This window comes from Notothenia rossii (genome assembly GCF_949606895.1).
Source record: "Notothenia rossii genome assembly, chromosome: 3".
NCBI lineage: Eukaryota > Metazoa > Chordata > Actinopteri > Perciformes > Nototheniidae > Notothenia > Notothenia rossii.
The window spans coordinates 79,172,289-79,193,417 of NC_136901.1; the positions used below are offsets into that span (position 1 = coordinate 79,172,289).

Here is a 21,129-nt window from a genome sequence, read left to right on the forward strand (position 1 = left end):
TATACGGTTACTGGCCGATTTACAGAAGCACGTTGTCAATCAACTACATGTCCCACAATGCATTTGACATTTTTCTCAGAATTTTACTTTTTTTTCTTCAAAATATGCCTTTTTCTTAGTAGTTGCCTTTTTCTCCGAATTTGCCTTTTTTTCAAAATGTTACTTTTTTTTCAAAGTGTCACTTCCTTTTTTTTTCTCCAGAATTTGGCTTTTCTTTTTAAATAATTTTGTGACATTCTCACTGAAAAGACTTCTTCTTTCAGACGTAGTTAATTATGAAGTTATTACCCTATCCGAAAATAATCCAATGCAGAGGCAATAATGTAATATAATGTTTAAATAATATTTATATATGTATTTTTATATAGTCTTAAAGTTACAACCGGCCCTTTGAATGCAACCATAACGTTAATGTGGCCCGCGATGAAATTGAGTTTGACACCCCTAGTCTACACAATCAGCATGGCTCGGACTCTAGCTGCTGCCAGAACATTAAGAAACAATACTGCAGATACAGCACGGATTATATTGGTTTTGCTGCAGGGACTTTTGCTTAGAGATATTTTGCTTATATATATTTTCTGTAATTCTATATTTCACAATCACAATCGGTTTGAATACTTTCATTTTTATATTTATTTGTGCAAAAAAAAGAAAAAAAGCTAAATTCCACTACTTGAGTATATTTCAACATTAATGAGTATCGAATCAAATATTATGTTTTAGAAAAATGTTTGCATGTTTTGCATGCATGCTGGTTGCTACCAGCGCTTTTAAACCTGATAATCTGGTTTGTATTACAAAACTAAATGAAGTAAGATGGAAAATAAAAAAATAAAAATATGAAAGAACAGAACACACAATGACAAACTCCCGCCACAGCTACAGTACATTAAGTGAACAGAGCTTTTGCTGTAACGTCGGGTACTTGCCTGTTTGCGCCACAGGAAAAATCTAAAATAAATCCTGTAAGTCATCATTATAATTATGACAATTAATTAATAATAATTAGCACTTACTAAGTTCAACTGAAATCCATATTAAGGTCAGATTTGCTACCACTACAGGAGTTTGTTGTGAGTATCTTTCCGTACTATCTCACTTCGGACCACTGGAAGTCTGAAGTGATCTCTGAGGCGGACTGGCACGCTGACTTCCTGTTTCCCCCAAGCAAAGTATATAAATATAATATAAAATACAATTTTAATACACACCAAGGATTGTGATGAGGTGCTGATCTGGAAGTAGAACTATCTGCATATATTTTATTTAGATATGTTCATTTTGAGAAGCCGATCACTGATAATAAATCATCAAAATATGCATTCCTGAGTAGATTAACCAGTGTACACTAAGCATAAGGCTACATGAATAAAGATAAACTACCACTTAAACACACTCTAAAAACGAATTCAGGCGACCTTTCACCTCCACTTAATTAAATGCACGGTTGCAAGATGAAAATGAGAGTTAATTGATTTAGATAAACATTTTAAGTTGCAAAAATTAATTTATAAGTTGTGTTGACGTAATAATGTTGGTAATTACATCAACTTAATATTGTGTGTAATTTGAACTCTGATTTCTGCGTTAATTCATTTAAAACAAAATTCCAGTTGTAGTAAGTAATGCAATTGGCTTGATAACTTAATTGTTCTACGCCTTGAGTTAAGGATTTCAAGTCCACTCCCACTTAACATGCCTGGACAAGTTCCGACAGTTAAGACAAATAGAAATACTACACAAAGGACATTTTAAGGTGAGTGTCATATTTTGTCATTCAAATAGATACTTGCTGCACTGTAGCCTATAGGCAAATTGCTGTTTGACCAAAATTAGCAGCCTTTGAACTGTGAATAGTTATGTGAGAGGATACAAAGTAGTAGAGGCTACTGTGAGAGTAAAAATACTTTGGTTACTATTGTGATATCGCTTTTTATTAAAAATGAATCTCGGTGAAGCAGATCAAGGACATGCTTCTTGAGGTAGGATCGTTATTTAGAGTTGTCATTGAAATGTGTGAAGGACCAGGGTACGCAAAAATCCGGAATGCAGGTTGAGGTGCAAAAATAAGGATTTTATTTACCCAATTTATGTACAATTTTAGGATGGGTAATAAAATCAAGTAGGTTTAAACAAAAAGGTGTAGATGAAAACAGACACAATTTAGCATTTAAGGGATAAACAAAACATCACAAAAATGGGTGACATCCTGTGTGCTTCTCTGTCCAAGAGCAACTCACATACCCCTGTCATCTCCACACTGCAGGAACGTATAGCCCTACTGGCCAGTCCATTGTCGCATGCAGGGGGAAGAAGCTCTAAAAAGGGGTGGCTTAAATGGAGTGGCCCCTTTAAACACCCCTCAGGGTTTGAGAAGAATGGTGTAGTCCAATTAGCTGACACATCTATAAAGGCAGGTGTTTTCCATCAGCTCAGCCTTTTTGAAAAGCACTGGTCTGAGGACAAGGATTTAGTATGAACATTTAATAACTAAACAGTAGGTGGCGATATATGCTCCAAGTGGAAGTGATTCGCCATTAAAGAAAAGAAGAAGAAGAAGAAGCTCAGCCTTTTGCCAGGAGCAAGGTGAGCTGTAAAACACTGACAATGGGTTTACACCCAACACAATTAACAATATATATTTTAAGCAAGATTGTGTGCACTCAATCTAGCAAAAATAAAGCTGTTTCAAATCAATGTGTATGTCTGATGTAAACAAAAGCATAACCTTTAGGATGTGTGCTCGTTTGTGAGGCTTGTAGCCCCCACAAAATGCAAGTTGTTGACAGTCACCCATTCAGAATATATTAATTTAGGTAATTTCTCTTTTTTTCCTTTTTCAAAAATAGCACAATACAATTGAAGTACGCAGAGAACTATAGCCATCCGCTGCCTTGTCGTGTACCTTGGAGAAAAAGAAGAGGACCTTTTCAAGGAGTTCAGCGATGTAATTAAATATCTTGAAATAAAATAAAATCCATGGGCACAGTGTAACACTGTAAACACAGGACAAAAGCACTGCTCTCTGTCAGTTACATTTTGAAGCATATTGCACTTTTGGCCACACCCCAATCAATAATATCTTGGCAACGTTCAGCGTGGATAGGTGTTGACAGCAATGGCATGGGAAAAGGATTGTGTACAATTTGAAAAGTGGCTTCTGCTCTTCACTTAACCAGTTCAAATATTGTATGGAACCTGCAAAAAAGATGAGAAGATACACTAAAACTTGCACTGGGCAAAGTACTGGGCAAAGTACTCGAAACCACCTCTCTGTGTCTTCAGGACCACATTGCCATGATGACACACACATGCAGACTCAATAGGTGAAAACAATACCAGCGTTGCTTTAGCAGCTGGTAATAATGGCTCTGAATTAGCTAAGAGTGACAGTTTAAAAAGTATGCAGTTAACTAATTCCTTATCTCTTATGCGCTAACCTATTATTTAATGTGCTTCAAAAGGACATGAATATAGCCTTCATCAGTGACCGGTCCAGGATCTGACCATAAGATGGCAACCATCGTGGTCGAGGGAAACAAATGAATGAGCAAGCATTCTGCGTTAAATGTGTTCATACTGTTTGAAATAATGACTCGGCAGTGTAAACATCTTTGTTACATCTTTTGTAAAATAGATATGTGATCTGCAGATTGGTGGCCATTGAGTTTGTTTCTGTAGTTTTACAAAAACTTTACAGATTTTACATATTTGGCACTGGTTTTAAATATGCAAAGGTCTCTAACTTTGATGTGATGGCAGCATTTATTTGCTGTGTCCCCATTTCCCATGGTAATATGGCTAATGTGTTTATTTATTATTTGTGGGGCAATTTAAATTTGTGTTTATCTTTTTTTTCAAGATTTAAATGAAGCTCAGCGCAAGTTCTTTCAGGAAGACTAGGTATATATATTCACTCCACAGCTGCATATAATCAGCTCATCAGGTGTTCTCTTTAACCTATTACATTTCACCTCATTCTCCAGCAGCCAATCAACGTGCTGCAGCCAAACTATGAAATGGTTCTCCTCTCTCCTGCAGGCAGCTGTGATTTAATAAATATTCACCAAAATTATTCCAAAAGATATTCTTCAAAACTCTCTGCTGTAGTATGACCAACAGGAGACTATTGATGTGTGTAGTGAGTTTGGTAGGAACTGTATAATAGTAACGTTATTGAATATTATTGTTTTCACTTTTTTCGGAGTTGCACTTTGCAGACGGTCCCTGAGCACTCATTTCTTCTCCGGCTGCAGATAGAGACCAATGTAATGTGTCCAGTTTGGAGGACAGCACGTATTGGCATTTTTTGATCAAAATGTGATTGTAGTTCGTTGTCAACCTTACCACGGTACTTAGGAGACGTACTTTGTGTCTGAACAACGTTTTGTTCATGAGTTATTGATCCGTGAAATCTGAATCTGCAAATATCGTTCCAACTTTACTCAACTACAAAAATGAGTGGAATCAATCTTCTCAACTCCCTCTTGGCAAAAAACGAAAAAATGTTTCCCAAAATCTTAAACTATCCTTTAATAAGTATCATCTGTCTGTTTAATGTGACAGTGCTGGAAAACATACCAATCAAAACTGTTTTTCTGGAGAGGAAGAGCGAACGGAAAGTGAAGAATCCACAGAGAAACAGTAGTCAAGTTTCATAGGTTTCCGCATTTCCACACACACACACACACACACACACACACACACACACACACACACACACACAGGAAAGCTCTTGTGCTCGCGCTCTCCTGGAGGCAGTGATAGCATCATACGTAGCATGCTTACAGAGTCACACATTCACACCTCACTGGCCTGCTACCATCCACAGATGAGTTCCCTCCATATTTCTGTGGGAATATACCTTACACCTAATCTGTCAGCACTGCACTGGTCACGCTACAGGAACATTTACAGCTAAAGATCTTATTACAGAGGACAAGGAGCAGGTTTGGTAGGTGAATCCTCTGGGGTGATATTTGCTCCGAGGACAAACAGCAGCAGCATTGTGCCGACAGCCTAACTTGTGTCCTTGTTGGGAGATTCCTCAGCAGTCCTGAAAGCACTGTCTTTGTGACTGGGAGCTCTGTTTCAGCACCCCTGAAGCTGCACCAAACCCGTGTGGGAGCGTCGCTGCACGGCTTCCCAAATTCCACATCCCAGAGACAGGAAAGACCTCTTGGAGATCAAGGTCAGGCAGAAGAGGGCGAGGTGAGCACTGCTGCCTACAAGCCTCAACAGTGCTCTGCCTGCCAGCTGCCATCTCTGAGCATCCGGACTGCTATCTATCACTGCTGTTGGCACAGATAATGATTACAATACTCTAATGTGAGCTACAAGTCTTATCTTGCTTGGGTGTAGCTGTGGGCTACAAATGAAAGTATCAAAAGCTTAAACCCTTGTGAGTTAGGAAATAATGACAGTCAGCAGTCATGATGATTGACTGCATTTGTTTTCACTGTAATGCCATAAACCAGCTAAACTAACAATGTTGACTAACTAATGCCTTAAAAAAGTGCAACCTTTTTCCATTTCTGTTGAATAATTTCAGTTTGACAGAAAGATGTTTTTATATGGCAAAGTCTTTAAAGCAAATGTCTTAGTATAGTGTGTCGTAACAATAATATTTTATGGTGTGTTGTGCAAAAATGTCGTTGTTCGTATGCAAGAAGATATGTCACAGTATGTCGTAAACTAGAAATACTGCCTTGTAGTTGTCTGTCTAAAACATTTGTATTTGATCACCTTAGACATTTCTGTGAAATTGTTATCTTTAGTGAGTGAATTCTTGATCAAGGACCTTTGATCACCCATTTGTAATTCTTTTTTTCCTCATTCCACGTGAACGTTTGGGCCAGGTTTGAAGAAATTCCATCAACGCATTTCCTGAGAGATAGCGTAATAGAATGGGATGAATTCTAAATTAATTAAATTCAGGAGTTTCTTTCCTGAAAAATGTCTAGATGTTGTCACTAGCTTCTATGTCATGTTGCCCTATATGAGTTCAGATCTTTGCAACATCGTACTACACTGGACAAGTAGGACACACTCATTTTAATCAGGGTTGAGTACCTCTTTTATTTTATATGAATATTCTTATGCAAATGGTTTTATTGATAATGTCTCAAATTATTGCTTAATTTTCATATGAACATCTTAATGGAAATTCTGCAGTTTTTTCTGTAATAGCTTCTGTCATATGACCCAATAACTTCTAATCAATGTAGCATTGTATTGCTACACTGGAAAAGTAGGACACAAGTCTAATTACTTCAATGGCTTCTAAAAAATGTGTGTCCTACTTGCCAAGTGTGGCAATACTGTAAGGATTATGAGTCATTACGTCATATGATATGGAACCTACTGACAAAAAGGACCAACAGTTTTGAACAAAAAAAACTGCTGATTTGTTCATAAAAATATTCAAAGAAAATAGAAAGAAGCACCAAAATCTAAAACTATACTTGTCCAGTGAAGTTACAATTTCTGGTATGAATGTGCGAGTCACTGGGTCACATGACATGGATGCTTTTGAAAAAAACTAAAGTGGTCCTCTATCAAAATATTTTGTATATAATATTAATACTTTTAGCATAATCTTCACTAATATAAGTAAGTTAAATAAGTATAAGATAAGTATAGTATGCCTACAAAATCATAAAAGAGTTAATAGTCATAACAAAGTCATAGTGTTGATAAAACCTAACCACTTCCTTACTCTATTGCAGAGGTTGGAAGTAACTAAATAATTTACTTTATGATGTCAAAAATAATCAACACTTGAATAAGACTTTAGTTACAGCTGGAGTAAATTCACAAGCTACCCTGCAGTAAACAAAGTAATTAAAACTAGCTGCACCTTTACCAGCTTTGAGAAACACTTTAATGCATCAATAATTATAATCCAAATATGTAATATATATTATTCTGAAATGGACCAATCTGGATAATGAGTACTTTTACTTTTGGTACTTTAAGTAGGCCTATATATTGATGCTCATACTTTTGTACTTTTAGTTGAGTTACTTTGAATGCAGGACTTTAACTTTTAACAGAGTATTCATACACTTCAGGGGTGCCCACACTTTTTTGGCTGGTGAGCTACTTTTGAAATGACCAGCTAACCGAGGTCTACCAACCAAAAATAAAATCCCAAATTGCAAGGGTTGCTGAATAACACGTTTTATTTTTACATGGGATAACTACAATAGGGCTGCAACAAACGACTAATTTGATTATCGATTAATCTATAGATTAATGAAACGATTAATCGACTATTCGGACTACTACTGTGTGCCTTGCACAATTTCTCAAACGCTCTTATTTAGCCATCAACTTTTAGATTTAGTTTGAGGTTGTTTTAGGCATGTGGAAACTAACAATGAAGACAATAAAGATGAAAACTTGATTCAAAAATACATATATTATTAAATTAACTTAACAAATTGTGAACAAAATTAACATTGCTTTTTATTTGAATTAAATAAATAATATTTCACATCAAAAGAAACAACAATGTTTTAACAAATCTTATTAAATAATCTTATGACAGAAATGGAAACAGAATAGCTGAAACTTTAACAAAATAAATAACTCAGTTACCTCTAATCATTAACCCATGTTTGTATAATGTAGTTAACTCCGTGTGTTGCTGCTAGCATACATAACACCTGACGTGGAAACGTTACTCGTGGATGGGGCCACAGAGCTACTAGAAAGATAGTCGAACCCTGTGCATTCCTCCGTCTGAATGTGGTGCACTTTTGCTAAATGTTTAGACAAATTGCTCGTGTTACCGCCCTTACATGCTAAACACTTTTGGTGACGAGCATTGTCCACCTCAAGACGGGTAACATGTAACCACACCTTGGAGCGCTTCTCTCCACCATCTCCTCCGTGTGTTGCTGCATGTAGCAGATGCGTGTGTGTAAACTGCCCCGCCCCCTTGCAAACAGACGGGGGAGAGAGAGATCTCTTCTGGATTGGAAAGATAGAAAATACACCGACCATAGACGCATTTGTTTGTCTTTTTGCATGTTAGAAACGAGTTGGCGACACTAAGACTAAGAGATAATGTTTGTGTAGCAATAATACATGACCTTTCTCTTTCTCAACTCGCTACTCGGAGGGAAGTCGCTGTCATATGCCTTGTGAACACTCCGATAATGCTTCTCCACGTTACCTTTCTTTGGCAGAGCGACGCTTGCTTTACAAATAAGGCAAATAACCTTTGAATGTGACATCACCAAAAAGATTCTCCCTCCCATTCTGTGTGGAAGTGGTATGTCTTTAGCTTTTTGCTCGTTCCCGCACTCATTTTGTTGTTTGTCTCTCCCGGCACTTGACTGATTTTGTATCGCTTTGCATTCTGGGTTAACAGACTGGAAAGCAATAGGTCGCTTTTTCTGTCAATCAAGTCAACTCCTGAATTAAGTGGCAGGGAGGCCAAGGGAGGAGGGATCAAAACCTGTTTTGTCTATTTTAACGGAGCTGGATTTTTTTTATTTTTATGAATGACTCGCGATCTACCAGCATTGCCCCCGCGGTCGACCGGTCGACCGCGGTCGACGTACTGGGCACATCTTGTCTAGTACTATACTTTTACTTAACATCTGAGTAGCCTACTTCTTACACCTTCACTAAAAGTCATACAAATGTTAATAGTCATATCAAAGTCAAAGTGTAGATAAAACCAAACCAGTTTAGCCTAGCTAGCTCATGTAGCACAAACATGATTGCTATATCCCTCTTTCTGTACTTGTTACGTGTTATATGTTTAAAAGAACTCAATTAAAGTGTGGAAAAAACTGTGTTTGAAGGTTTATGTCAATACTGTATCTCCCCCTCTCCTCCCCCCTCAGCAGCGGGGAGGCGGGGCGTCAGGACCGTGAGGCAGAGAGAGGGTAAACACTTATTTTCAGATGGGACACTTTTATTTGTGTCTCTGTGTTTGAGCTGGCAGCTTTCAGAAGAAGGGCTGTCGCTGCCGGACATCCAGAGCGACTCAGAAGCAGCCTGGCGCTTCACTTATCAACGAGAAAGAATTTCTGGAGCACTAACCCGGAGAAAATACCTGCCTGTCACCGGAGAGGATGAGGGAAAACCTTGGGACTGATTCTGAGGGACCCGTCTGATGGGGAGGAAAACCTGAGAGGGATGTAAACACGGATCATCGATCTCTAGTCAGGAGGTAATGGATTACATTTAGTATTTTATTTGACAAAAGTCAGAGGGTCCCTTTTCTCCTGTCCTGTCTTCGCTTAAGTGCCTAAAATGTGGGACAGACCACCTGTGTTATATTTACAGGGGTTTCCACAAATTAAAGTAAGGACTTTTAAAGCATTGTGCTGCCAGGTGAAAGGTTCATTTAAATCCAAAAGTGAGGGTGTAATGATTGTCAGAGATTAAATATAAAGTAGATAATATCCTAGTTTATATTTTCATAAATATGTCTATTTTCATGTGATTTAATGCAATACCTTACTGTACAGCACTTTGATCTTCATGTGTTGCTCTACCAAAACGTTTACTTTATATATATCATTATTAAATTAGGAATATCTGTATGTGGTGTCAGGTGTGTCCATACTGTTTCATGGTCCAAAACATTCCTATAATCATCTTCCCAGTTCCCAGTTCTGACAGAGATCTTGTGCTCCTTTGTTGCATGACAGATATGAGAGGGTGCTGAACTTCATTTGACTCTTCTGCATACATTATGTCAGACAGGATTAGATCACATTTCGGTGCTGAACAGGGAGCCCATAGGCTTCAGACCTATGCTTCAGACCCTCAAACTGGAGTGTTTCTGGATACCTGACAAAGTACATGTCTTATTTATTTTCACCTTCTATTATTTGCAGTATAATGACTGTGAAAGGATGAATATGCAATACTTTAAAGTACATTTCTCCAGGTTACAGCGGTCAAAAATAACATTCTATTTAGGTGTTGTCACTTTTGCACAGGGTTGTCGTCTGGATGATTTCCCTTTTGTTTCCAGGAGAATGAGCCTCTAAAACCTCAAGAAGAGCTTGGAAATGTTGTCTAAACAATGTGTTTAAACACTGAAACACGTTCTCAAAACACAGTAATTCCAAGGCTTTGCATACGTTTTAGAACAGCCTGTTTGAAAGTGATACATATACATTACTTTAAATTGAACTACAGGCTTTTATCCCAGCTTACCACTTCTTTACGGGCCAATTTACCACTTAAGATCCTCTGTCTGCCACGACTGTCAAGCATCTGACACGTCAACATTGATGTCAGTGCGTAGTTTCCCTGCTTACAGAAGTAACTTCTCTGCTTTGTAGGGATTTAAGAAGCAGCACTAGGTGTGTGTACCAGCCCCACCCTGCTCTTTGTTAGGAATAATCCTCTGTTTTACCGCCGTGCCTCGACTTGTTTCTTTTCACTTTTTACACACCTGCTCTCTTCCTGCCATGAGTGCCTCCAGGCCCACTGCCTTTAGAGGGGATCAAGTATCTCCTTGCTGCTGCTAATCTGCTCTGAAAGCCCCGTGCACACTGTGAAGTAGTTAATGTTTGATGGTGAACCACATCCCACCTCTGAGCTTTAACACATACAAGACTGGAGGGTTTTTAGTGTAACCTCCCGACCTCTTGCTCAGTCTGAAACTCTTATGTATGCAGTCAATAATGCAGATAAGCAAGGAAAATACATCGTCATGTTTTCTTTTTGATTAAATAATGACACGCTGCAGTTATTTTCCCTTTCAGAGCGTCTGCTTCTCAGCTATGTCTGTGACCACTTTACTGTCTCTGGTATTTAACTTTTTCCTTTTCCTGCTTTGGAATTTGTCAGTAACTTTTTCACTAAAAAGCTTGTTTGTTTTCACGAGGCTGAAATCCTGTCTTCCTGTTAATCTATATTGCAGGAACAAGCGGTTCATTGTTGCCTCGCCACACCAAACTCAGACGTGCATTGCAACATTAGATTTTGCAAGCTGACCTCACAAATCACTGCTGAGATTTACAATCAACATTCAACTTTGAGAGAGTCCAGATTTATGAGGGATAAGTGTTTGCAAGACGCCTTGTTTGAGAATGTTTTCCACAGTTGTTATCTCGACATACATGTAGGAATTCATGCAATCAAAAGTCCCTTTCACACATGTAGTGCATACATGAAATGTTCAGGAACACTGTATGCATGGTGTCATGTGTGAATGGGAGCAGGGATCGATACTCTTGGAGCACTCGAGACTTTGTAGTGTGCTTGGGAAAATCCTGTGTTAGTGTGAATGAAAGCAGTAAGAATGCATGTAAAGGGATATTTCTATCTGCCAAAAATGTCTTGTTCATGTTTTAGCATTAAGCCTTGACGCCAATACTTGCGACTGATTTGACAACTAACAATGAATTCATAAATAATAATCATTACTACACAAGAACACTGAAGGATAAAATAAGTGGTTTTAACTTGTATTTAGTTTTATGACGGTCGCCAGGTATTGCATTACTGCCATCTGATGGACTATTCCCTGCCATGAATCTTGGTCTTGCCAGCAGCCTCCTGAAATGTGTTACAAAGTAGTTTGACCGTTAAGAGGGCCCAATGCTCGTTATCGCACTGTTGTAAAGGGAGGGGTTATTCAGTTGGTTGCGATCTGGAAGTGTAGAGCTCGCCAAATCCCAGACGCTGTGTTTTCTCACCTGTGGTTATTTTCTGTCGTTGCAGTGTTTTCACCATGATGAGCCAGATCTCCCTCCTGCTGACTCACCTGCTCTTCCTCCCCCTCACCCTCTGCCTCCTGCACCCCCCGCCCGTCCACGTCCCCACGCTCGTCCCCCACGTACCGACGCCTCTCCTCCGCTCTCACTTCAGCGCTCACACTCAGCTGGACTTCACCACTCACTGCAACTCCAGCTGTTTCCACAGAGGAAAGCAGGAGGCCCAGAAGGAGCAGCTCTCTGAGAAACTGGCCTTTGAGACGCTGTACGCAGACGGCTCCCGCACCCTCACCACTGTGGATGTGGAGGGCGATGATGAGGAGTTTGAGGGTAATCCCTTCACTCAAACTCCAAGACCAAGAGCAAGAGTGAAGCCCAGGCACAAACGTGTGAGGCGGCAGATCTACGGAGCCGACGGACGTTTCAACATCCAAGGGGACAACTTCCTGCTGGATTACCCTTTCTCCACAGCCGTGCGGATCTCCACCGGCTGCACTGGCGTCCTCGTGTCTCAGCAGCACGTCCTCACTGCTGCACACTGTGTGCATGATGGGAAGGATTATGTGAAGGGGGCACGAAAGCTCAGGGTGGGATTCCTGTTACCTCCAAACATCAATGGCAGCAAAGTCACGTCCTCCAAGAGGCCTCTGGTGCGCTGGGCGAGGGTGAAGCGTACCCGTGTGCCAAAGGGCTGGATCCAGGGCCCTCAGGAGGTCAGCATGGACTTTGACTATGCTCTGCTGGAGCTGCGTTGGCCTCACCGACGGCCCTTCATGCGCCTCTCGGTGGCCCCCGACTCTGACGACCTGGCAGGGCACCGCATCCACTTCTCTGGCTTCGACAGTGACAGATCTGGGCAGCTGGTGTACAGATTCTGTCCCGTGGAACAGGAGTCCAGCGACCTGATATACCAGCACTGTGACGCCCGACCGGGGGCCAGCGGGTCAGGAGTTTATGGCAGAGTGTGGGACAACAGTTTAGAGCGGTGGGAGAGGAAGGTCATCGGCATCTTCTCCGGACACCAGTGGCTGGAGATAAATGGGGAGAGTCGGGATTACAATGTGGCCGTGCGCATCACTCCTCTGAAGTTTGCTCAGATCTGTTACTGGGTGCACGGTAACAGATTAGACTGTGCCCAGGACTAAAGGACGAAGAGGTTTTGACAGAATAGCATGAGAAACTCCAAAAAGCAAAACATAACAGGGTGAAAGGGTTTATTTTGCCTGAAGAAAAAAAGAGTGAAATAGGACAATGTGTACATGTCTGCCACTAGAGGGTCTCTCAATTAAAAACCATAACATAAGACAGAGTTGGGTGTCATCGCGGAGTAGTGTGGGATCATGGGAGTTGATATCTTAAACAGCATTGCCGGCTTTGCGTTAGCTTCTTCCAGTGAGGGTTCCTTCATTTTTCATGTTTGAGTAGTTTTTTACCAGGAGCAGAATTACCCACAGTGGTCTCTTTCTCTCCAAAACAAACAGGCTTGGTCATTAAAACCAGTAAAAGCACTTCATAAATCTAAAAATCATTGTTTCTCAAACGCTGCTTGGCTGCTACTAACGTTTGATCTGTTTATCACATCATTTTATGTCCTAAGGGCCGAAGACTAAAAACCTTCATCTAGTCAAAATATATTGTTGAAAATGACAGATGAGTTAAAGGTGTAAAGTAGTTATATGTGGCTTAAAACTTGATGAAAAGTGAATTTAGGATTAATTAATTTATTCTGGCAAACCACTAGAAGCTGACGCATGCACACAGGTGGCATGAAACCGTTACCTTGATTCAAATGACAGATTTCTCTAGGTTTGAAAAGTGTTGGAAATATAAGAACACAACTCAGCAACACATGTAACACAGGTTTAGTCATATAAAGAGATTTGAATATGGAGATGTTATGTATCACACCATTAAATCCATACAGACTTTACGTTTGGATCGCCTCCATCAAGTTATTTCCCTCTATTTAATTTGCCCCATGTAACCTCCGGGTCTATTAAACGAATCTGCCTTTGAGATCATCACTACGGCGTCTTTTCATGTCTTCACCCTTCACCCACAGTCAGATTAATAACAGTCAGTGTTTCCTCAGTATTAACACAAGCCACTTTTTATAAGAGGAAAAAAACACTTTTGCTGGCGTGGCGGTGTGTCAGTAGCATAGGATTACTCTCCTACTGTGTGGATGATCTAATCTACTGACATTTGACTTTAAATCTTTCCTGCTCTCTGTTTTGACTTTGGGGAAATTCTATTAGCATTTTAAAAGCTCTTTAAGGATCATTTCGTTTATCCCTTTGGTCTGCATAGTGCATACAAACTTAACATTACATTATACACATAGAATAATAATACAAAGTAAAAACTTCAGTGATGCTTCCTGTCCTTTCAGCAGACAGTACGCTCTTCTGAGAGACAGTGTTCATTTTATTTTTTTGAAAAATGCTTGATATATTTTAATAAAAAGAGATTTATAACAATGTTTGTGTCAGTAGTCTTGACTTTGAGGTTTCAGGCGTGATGTTGTGGCGCCTTCCTGCGGTCAGAACAAGTACTGCAGCATCAAAGGAGCGGAACAGCAGGGAGGTAGTCACATTTTTTTTGTTGAAAAATACAAAAATTGAATGGGTCCAGTTTCCCCAGGCATTTCTAAATATTTAATAATTTATTATTTTAGGGTTTTACAAAGCAAATTGTTCAATTCTACATTTAGGATATAAAATAGATGAAGGTTTATAATGAACATTTTTGCAGCACTATTTTGGTGAGCTGATTATATTACTTAAGATAGTCACATATTAAGTTTCATATTTGTGCCTCTGTGACATGTTTACCTGCTTTAAGGTTCAAAAAGCTATTTATTTCCCTCATATTAGTGACCGTTTCTCATTAGAGATAAGCTGCTGCAGAGCCATTAGTTCAAGTATACTACGTCATCGAGTGGCGCCGAATGCTGGGCATTTAAACATTCCTTGGGCGCCAATCGACGTAATATACTTGAATAGTGGCTCTGCAGCAGCTTTACTCGACATTGCGAAACGGCCACTGTCTGTATTTAAGCACCTCTTTTCCCCCTCTGTCTGAAACCAGAGCCCAGTCTGCTCTGGTTAGCTGGTCGGCTCCGATGTGATTGTCCCGCCCCTTAGCCTATCACATACAACGTGCTGGAGCGCTGGCCAATAGATGCACGAGTTTTACATGATGTGATTAAGTTCCGGAAGTAAACGAAGGAGTGATTGAAATATAAGACTTTTCATTGAAAGCCATCCACCACAATCATGATGACAGTAAAGATAAGAAACAGAAATGTGACTAAAAACAGTGACATAAAACATGCAAAACACAACAAGTTGAAAAGACCAAAACAAGTCGGTAGTTTAGTGCTTTTTATTAGAGATAAGGAGACGATACAAAACACCCACCATTCACTTTTCAGTCTAAACTTAGACCGCTGGTCTTCCATTTACACATCGCTCCCCATCAGGCCTTCATAACACCAACAATTTTAATTCAAGGAGATCCCCGCTTCAACAAGTACAAGGAATGTTGTCTGTTAACTACATCAAATGCCATGATATTGAACCTGAACTGGAAATAAAAAGGAATCACTCAAATTTTGAATTTGCATGTTCAAAAACAAACAAAATGGAATAACAAAACGCAAAAATATATATATTTAACCGTGTTTCCCCCAGAGAAGGTTTTTGATACAACTTGTGATTAGTTCATACTACAACTAGTCTCAACTACACACACTTACAAAACTTAACTAGAAGTTTGGCAAAAAGAATGTAGTTGGAACGATTATTTGTCAGGACTGAATGGTTGGAAAACTAAGGTTATTGTCTGTCCCTTTCTCTGCAATCATTCAAATGGAACCCAGAAAATAATAACAGAACCCTGAACATGAACAATATGTGTATTTAAGTTTTAACGTCATCCTCCTTCCTCTGTTGCATCTTAATTGTGTTCCTTTTGTGTGTTTTGTTCATATTCTTTATGTTGCGTGAACTGGAATGACAGTCATTTGTGGAATTTTGTGTTTTTTTGTTTACTGTCACTTGACCCAAAGCCCGCCCACAATATCCCACCCAGAGTCCCGCAAATAGTGCCGTTTCTGCCCTTCACCATACCACACTGGAATGAACTGCTAAACCCAACAGATGCGTCTGAAAGGCCTCAATCGAAGCAAGAGAGGAGAGAGAGGGGGGGATATTTAAATAGGGGCTCCTTCTAGGCTGATTACTGACGAGCCTCCGAGCTTCTCTGCCAGAGCTTGCCGGTCCTTCAGATCTTCCAAACCGTTCACCTGCCACTCGTGCTTAATACCTGAAATACAAGAAGAAGTGTGAGAATGACAATGTTTCAGAGTGTTCTGAGAAATGATCAAATCTATCTGCATTTTCACTTTTAATAAACAAGGTTTGCGTCAATAGATGATAAAGTAAGCTAAATCATAAAAAGGAAAAACGCATAAAGAACAGATAAATGTTCCATCATGCAAATGAAATACAGATTGTAATAATCCGGGGAATTTTCTAAATCCCCCCAAAAACAAGAACTTTATTCTTAGGCTGATTATTATATTGTTGCTGCCCTACAATAGACATTCATTAAATAAGCTAAAATAATAATCAACAAAGTTCCTAATGTTGTTTGATAGGCGCAGGTGAGTAATACATCATCATCATGGTTTATGTGATATAGATTGAGACATTTCCTTATCCTCAAACTATACAGTAAACGGTTGTTTACCTTCAAACTTTCTCTTGATAGCGTCTTTTGAGCTGGCATAGATCATCTTGCTCTTCAGAGGGGCACTCTCTGGAGCCCTGCGTTGGATGGAGAAACATTATTAAAGCCAAATGTTGTTTAAATGATGGACATACATACATACTGTAATATCTGATAAAGGCAGCCCTCACCAGAAGATGAAGACCAGATCCTCCTTCTTGGTTTCTTTGGTCTCGTAGGTGGCGTCGTACAGGGCGTAGCGGCAGTCGTCTGGGGGCAGCATCTTCACAAAGTGCTGGTAGGGGTCGGTGACGGTGGTGCCCAAGTCTCCCAGCAGGATCTCTTTGCCTTCATCCAGGACAATGTTCTTCAGGTCCTTGCTCATGCAGAACAGAATGGCCTTCTTCCTCTTCCTCTTCTCTTCCTCGTTCGCCTGAGCCTTACGGACCTTCATGTCGTTGAAGATGGCGATAACTTCATCTGTGACTTTCACACCGGAGGCCTGCGGAGAGAAGAACAATCAGTTACCTCAAGTTAATGCATTTACATTTCGCCAGGGCAGCGGCCATTTGTGACACTGAGGTCAGAGCTACAGGTGATTTCAGGTGGATGTTTTCAAAAATAGCAAACCACACAAAGTGTTTACGAGCTACACAGCAAGAATCATAGGTTTTCCTTTAAATGTCATTCTTACAACTCTTCTGGTTGTCCTTTAATTTACTTAAATGTTTTATTGCTGCATTTTTTCTTTAGGTTTTTATTATTTTACCAATTTGTCTTTTTACCTTTTGTAAGCACCAGTTTCAATGCTTCATTCTCGACCTCTTAAATGTATTTTTGATTTGAAAATAAGATTGAATGAAAGAAAATATGAAATCACCTTTTATATAAGGACGAAGGAGACTAACCACATAGAATATGTTCAAATATTATCTAAATATAAAATGTTTTACATTAAATGGACATTACACTTTTAAGTTCCATATCATCAAACAATGACACAGCTTTTCAAATGTTGGCTGGTTCCTAGTCATGTGAAAATAAACTAGGTCAAATGTCATTTAAATTGAGAGACCAATTGTTAATGAAAGCATTTGTTAGTGAATTCCAGCCCTACTTTCAGAAATAGTTTTTGCCTGAAGGAGGAAACAGTTGACATTGTGTTTAACAGACAAGGGACGACTTCATTACAGTAAATACAGACATCAGGCTGAAGAAAGGCCTGAGAGGGCGTCATGTGACTCTCACACACGCACGGCAGGAAAACTCCTAACGAGGTCAACTAATAAATACGATTCATTAGAAAAAAAAAAAGGTTTGGCCATAACAAGGTGATAGAAGAGTCAAGACGTGATGTCATCTGAAAATGATTGTATTGTCCGACTGTCATTATAGCCTGTACATCCTTATTTAAGGTCAGCCTGAAGGAATACTGGACTGATTCACAGATTGTGTCGTGAACTGCAAGGCCAAAGTCCATTTTGAATATGAATACTAAGCAAGTCCAGCTCACAGGTGTGTCCAAGTGTCTGTAACTGTGACCGGCAAGTATAAAAACATTACGCAAGTTCTTTCAGAGGGAACAGTCTTGTATCTCTCCCAGGAAGATGACCATGTGGGTGAGGTCAGGAATTAAGGCTTTAAGCAGCAGGGCTGGTTTCAAACAAAGGCTCTTCTGTAGAAATATAAAATACAAGTCACATCGCAGAGTCACATCTGCTCCGTAACTCACTCAGGTCTTCTGACTTTGTTTAACGCACTTCATCACAGAGAGAAATGCAGTCTCAGGAGAAGAAAACGGCCATCTACCAGCAACGTGTCAATGGAAACACAAGACAATGAAAAGGAAATAACGAGACAGGAAAGACGGAAAAGGAACACAACTGCAGAGCAGCACAGACCGACACTGTTTGCTCAGGGCGTAAAAGGATGAGATAACAGGGCATTTCCGAGTAATAATTAACTAGCAAACAACCTTACACACTTCCTTAATCACACTCCATCAATAAAACAAGTTATACTTTGAAATAACAGCAACAAAGATATGAGAAATATCCAAGTCTGTCTCTAAAATATGTGCTGAGGTTTACAAATGTCTATACGGTCTGCATTCGAGACATCACATGACACGCAGCACTCCTCCATGGGGGGGGGGGGGGGGGGATGCTGAGGAATCATTATGATCATATGATTTGCAGCCCTCTTTTTCCTGTACACAACAATTTGTAGATTCAAAATACTTAAGCTTTTTACTTCCTACAGCCTAGCTTTGGCATAATTTCCCACAATTGTTTAGCATGTGTTTATTTCGGTTGATGTAGCAGCGAGATAATTTCCCCATAGTCACGGTCACTAAGATCCAGCCTTATCTAATCTTAACCAATACTTTTCTTTACAAGTCAAGGTTCAAGTGAATATAAAACAGTCGCAATCCAAGTCTAGAATTCCTTTAGACAAGTTAGGATTATAGGCCTCATAGGAGCCATTTTAACCAGAAAACAAAAAGGCCTGATAAATGGTTTATTTTATAACTGTATTGTAGGAGACATTCTTTGGAAGAACGTACATCCTTCTCTACATAACAGTTATTCCAAAACATACACACTTAGATGAATTGTGATTTATTTCTATATATCCTCTCTCTTTTCCAGTATGACTATTGATATGAAATAAGGGCACGCATTTTTGGATTTGAACCTCTTTTGTACAATGTTATACATTTTCATTAACTTTCTTTCACATGTATACAAGTGCGAACAAATGAAAGTAGAAATATATAGCACTGACAGGGAAAGTGTTCAGGTTATTATAATGCATAATGAAATTAATTTAAAAAAGGAAATAGCGATAGCTGATTGTTAACAATAAATGAATACATTAACAGGTGTTCGTCACAATTAATTTCTTATGTTTTTGTTGCAATACCATAAATGAACGTTTAATGGTTTTGTTTGAAAGAATATTTGAATCAGTTTGTGTTTTCTTCTTGGTAGGCAGTTTATTGAAGTGACAGGCGTACAGTGTGTATTTAACTACTGTACAAATTAGATGCGCAACTAAAATAAGATGCGCAATACCGACCATGAAGATCTACAGACAGCGGCCCGTTAGCTTCAGCTACTGGATCCAACACTGCCCAACTGCCCTTACATAATGGACACAATTCTGTCAAATATGTATTACATCCTTATAGATACATGGACAACATCTTACATGGATACAGCAGGAAGTTAAAAGTTATGGCAGATCCCTTAAAAATACATCAGCGAACAAAATGGTCTTTGCACCAAATTCAGGGTGGGGCCATGAATGCAGCACACGCACGTGTGTGCGCTAGCTTGCTATATAAGGCAAAGCTCTGCTCAAACGTTTGTCAATTCACACATTAACTGTCACACAGCATCTCAGCCCTAAACCTAAAAATGACCCATGTAGTGTCATTGTGGGCGAATGCTGAGCTAATGTGAAGCAAGCAAGCAAGCAGCTTCTAAAAAAACATGTTGACTAGAGAGCCGTGTACAGACAAAGAACAAGAAAATCTCAGACACCGCCAGCCATAATGGGTGTCATTCTCTGCCTCTGCTAACGCAGCTAGTTCAGCTAACAATACCGTTAGCTATGTTAGCCCCGGGGCGCAGCTGCACCTGCCAGCTCGGCTCTGAGAGGAAGCCTCGAGGAGGTGAAGTTACGGAAACATGATGCAGGAGACACCGAGACCAGCGTCATGACAACGGTGAGCCGTTAACACAGAGCAGGCCCCGGCCGCTTTGTGTCCGTGGAACACGGAGAGATGAAATGGCGCCAGTTGTTTTGGAAATGTTTCCATATTTCCGGTGTTTTAACACGCTCATCAATAAACTAATGCGGATTAAAATCAACAGAGTGTTAAAAGGCAGCTCTTCCCGGCTGTATGAAAGCTTTGTTGGCGGTCAAGCCTCTCGCACCGCCTCTTGTTCCTGCCTAGCCCCAGCGCTAGCAGCAGTTCATGCGGCACAGAACCGGCTTCCTACGTTTGATGCTAAACCCAAAACCATCATCTAAAAATTAAATAAGAAACATAAACACAACCATCGTCATATCTAGAGAATACATCTATATTGATCAGTATAAGCTCCTATAGTACATAAAGAGAGATGAAGACGCAGTTGAACCTACCATGGTGAAGCTCTGAGTAGGTCAGCGTCACTCTGGAAACTGAATGGACTGTGATGATGAATCGTCGGTCTCGCTCACACACTGGATACCCAACGTGAACGCGCTTATAAGCCCGAGCAAAGTGCACGAGCAGGAGCAGGAGCGCATGTCTGTTACCCCTGGTTGTCCGGCGGGGTTTTTTGCTGCTACGTGTTTACTGATGAATTGCTATTTTGCTACATGTGATAACACAAGGAGTGCTTAATTATTTATTATTATTATTTATTTACTTCAGTTCAGTATATGACATACACTAATAAACAGGAAATATAGCTAATCATCAATAATCCCTCCAAGAAATTCTCAGATACATTTTTATATTTTCTTTGCCACTTGTATTGAACATTACACAACCGAAAATCGTATGAGATAAATAATATTTTAAGCCTGTTTTCTTCTCAATTTATCTATAATATTTCCTTTGCTATTTCTTTTATTATATGTATTTGTTTTGGCGGTGGCGGCCAGCAAAGGTGAGCAAATCAAACGCACCAAATGGTTA

General features: G+C 39.7%; 2 protein-coding genes across 2 annotated transcripts; one reads left to right on the forward strand and one right to left on the reverse strand.

Moving 5' to 3' along the window:
• Positions 1 to 8,292: 8,292 nt before the first annotated feature.
• On the forward strand, positions 8,293 to 14,179 carry prss23 (serine protease 23). The gene is made up of 2 exons (XM_079669701.1): positions 8,293 to 9,193; positions 11,707 to 14,179. The coding sequence occupies exon 2, from the start codon at positions 11,717 to 11,719 to the stop codon at positions 12,842 to 12,844; it is 1,128 nt and encodes a 375-aa protein (XP_079525827.1). The 5' UTR covers positions 8,293 to 9,193; positions 11,707 to 11,716; the 3' UTR covers positions 12,845 to 14,179.
• An 892-nt stretch (positions 14,180 to 15,071) lies between these two features.
• Positions 15,072 to 20,721, reverse strand: cfl1 (cofilin 1). Its single transcript, XM_079670688.1, has 4 exons — positions 20,589 to 20,721; positions 16,625 to 16,935; positions 16,455 to 16,531; positions 15,072 to 16,028 (listed from the first exon to the last, which is right to left on the reverse strand). Exons 1-4 carry the CDS (start codon positions 20,589 to 20,591, stop codon positions 15,916 to 15,918), a joined length of 504 nt encoding a protein of 167 aa, XP_079526814.1. The 5' UTR covers positions 20,592 to 20,721; the 3' UTR covers positions 15,072 to 15,915.
• Positions 20,722 to 21,129: the final 408 nt, after the last annotated feature.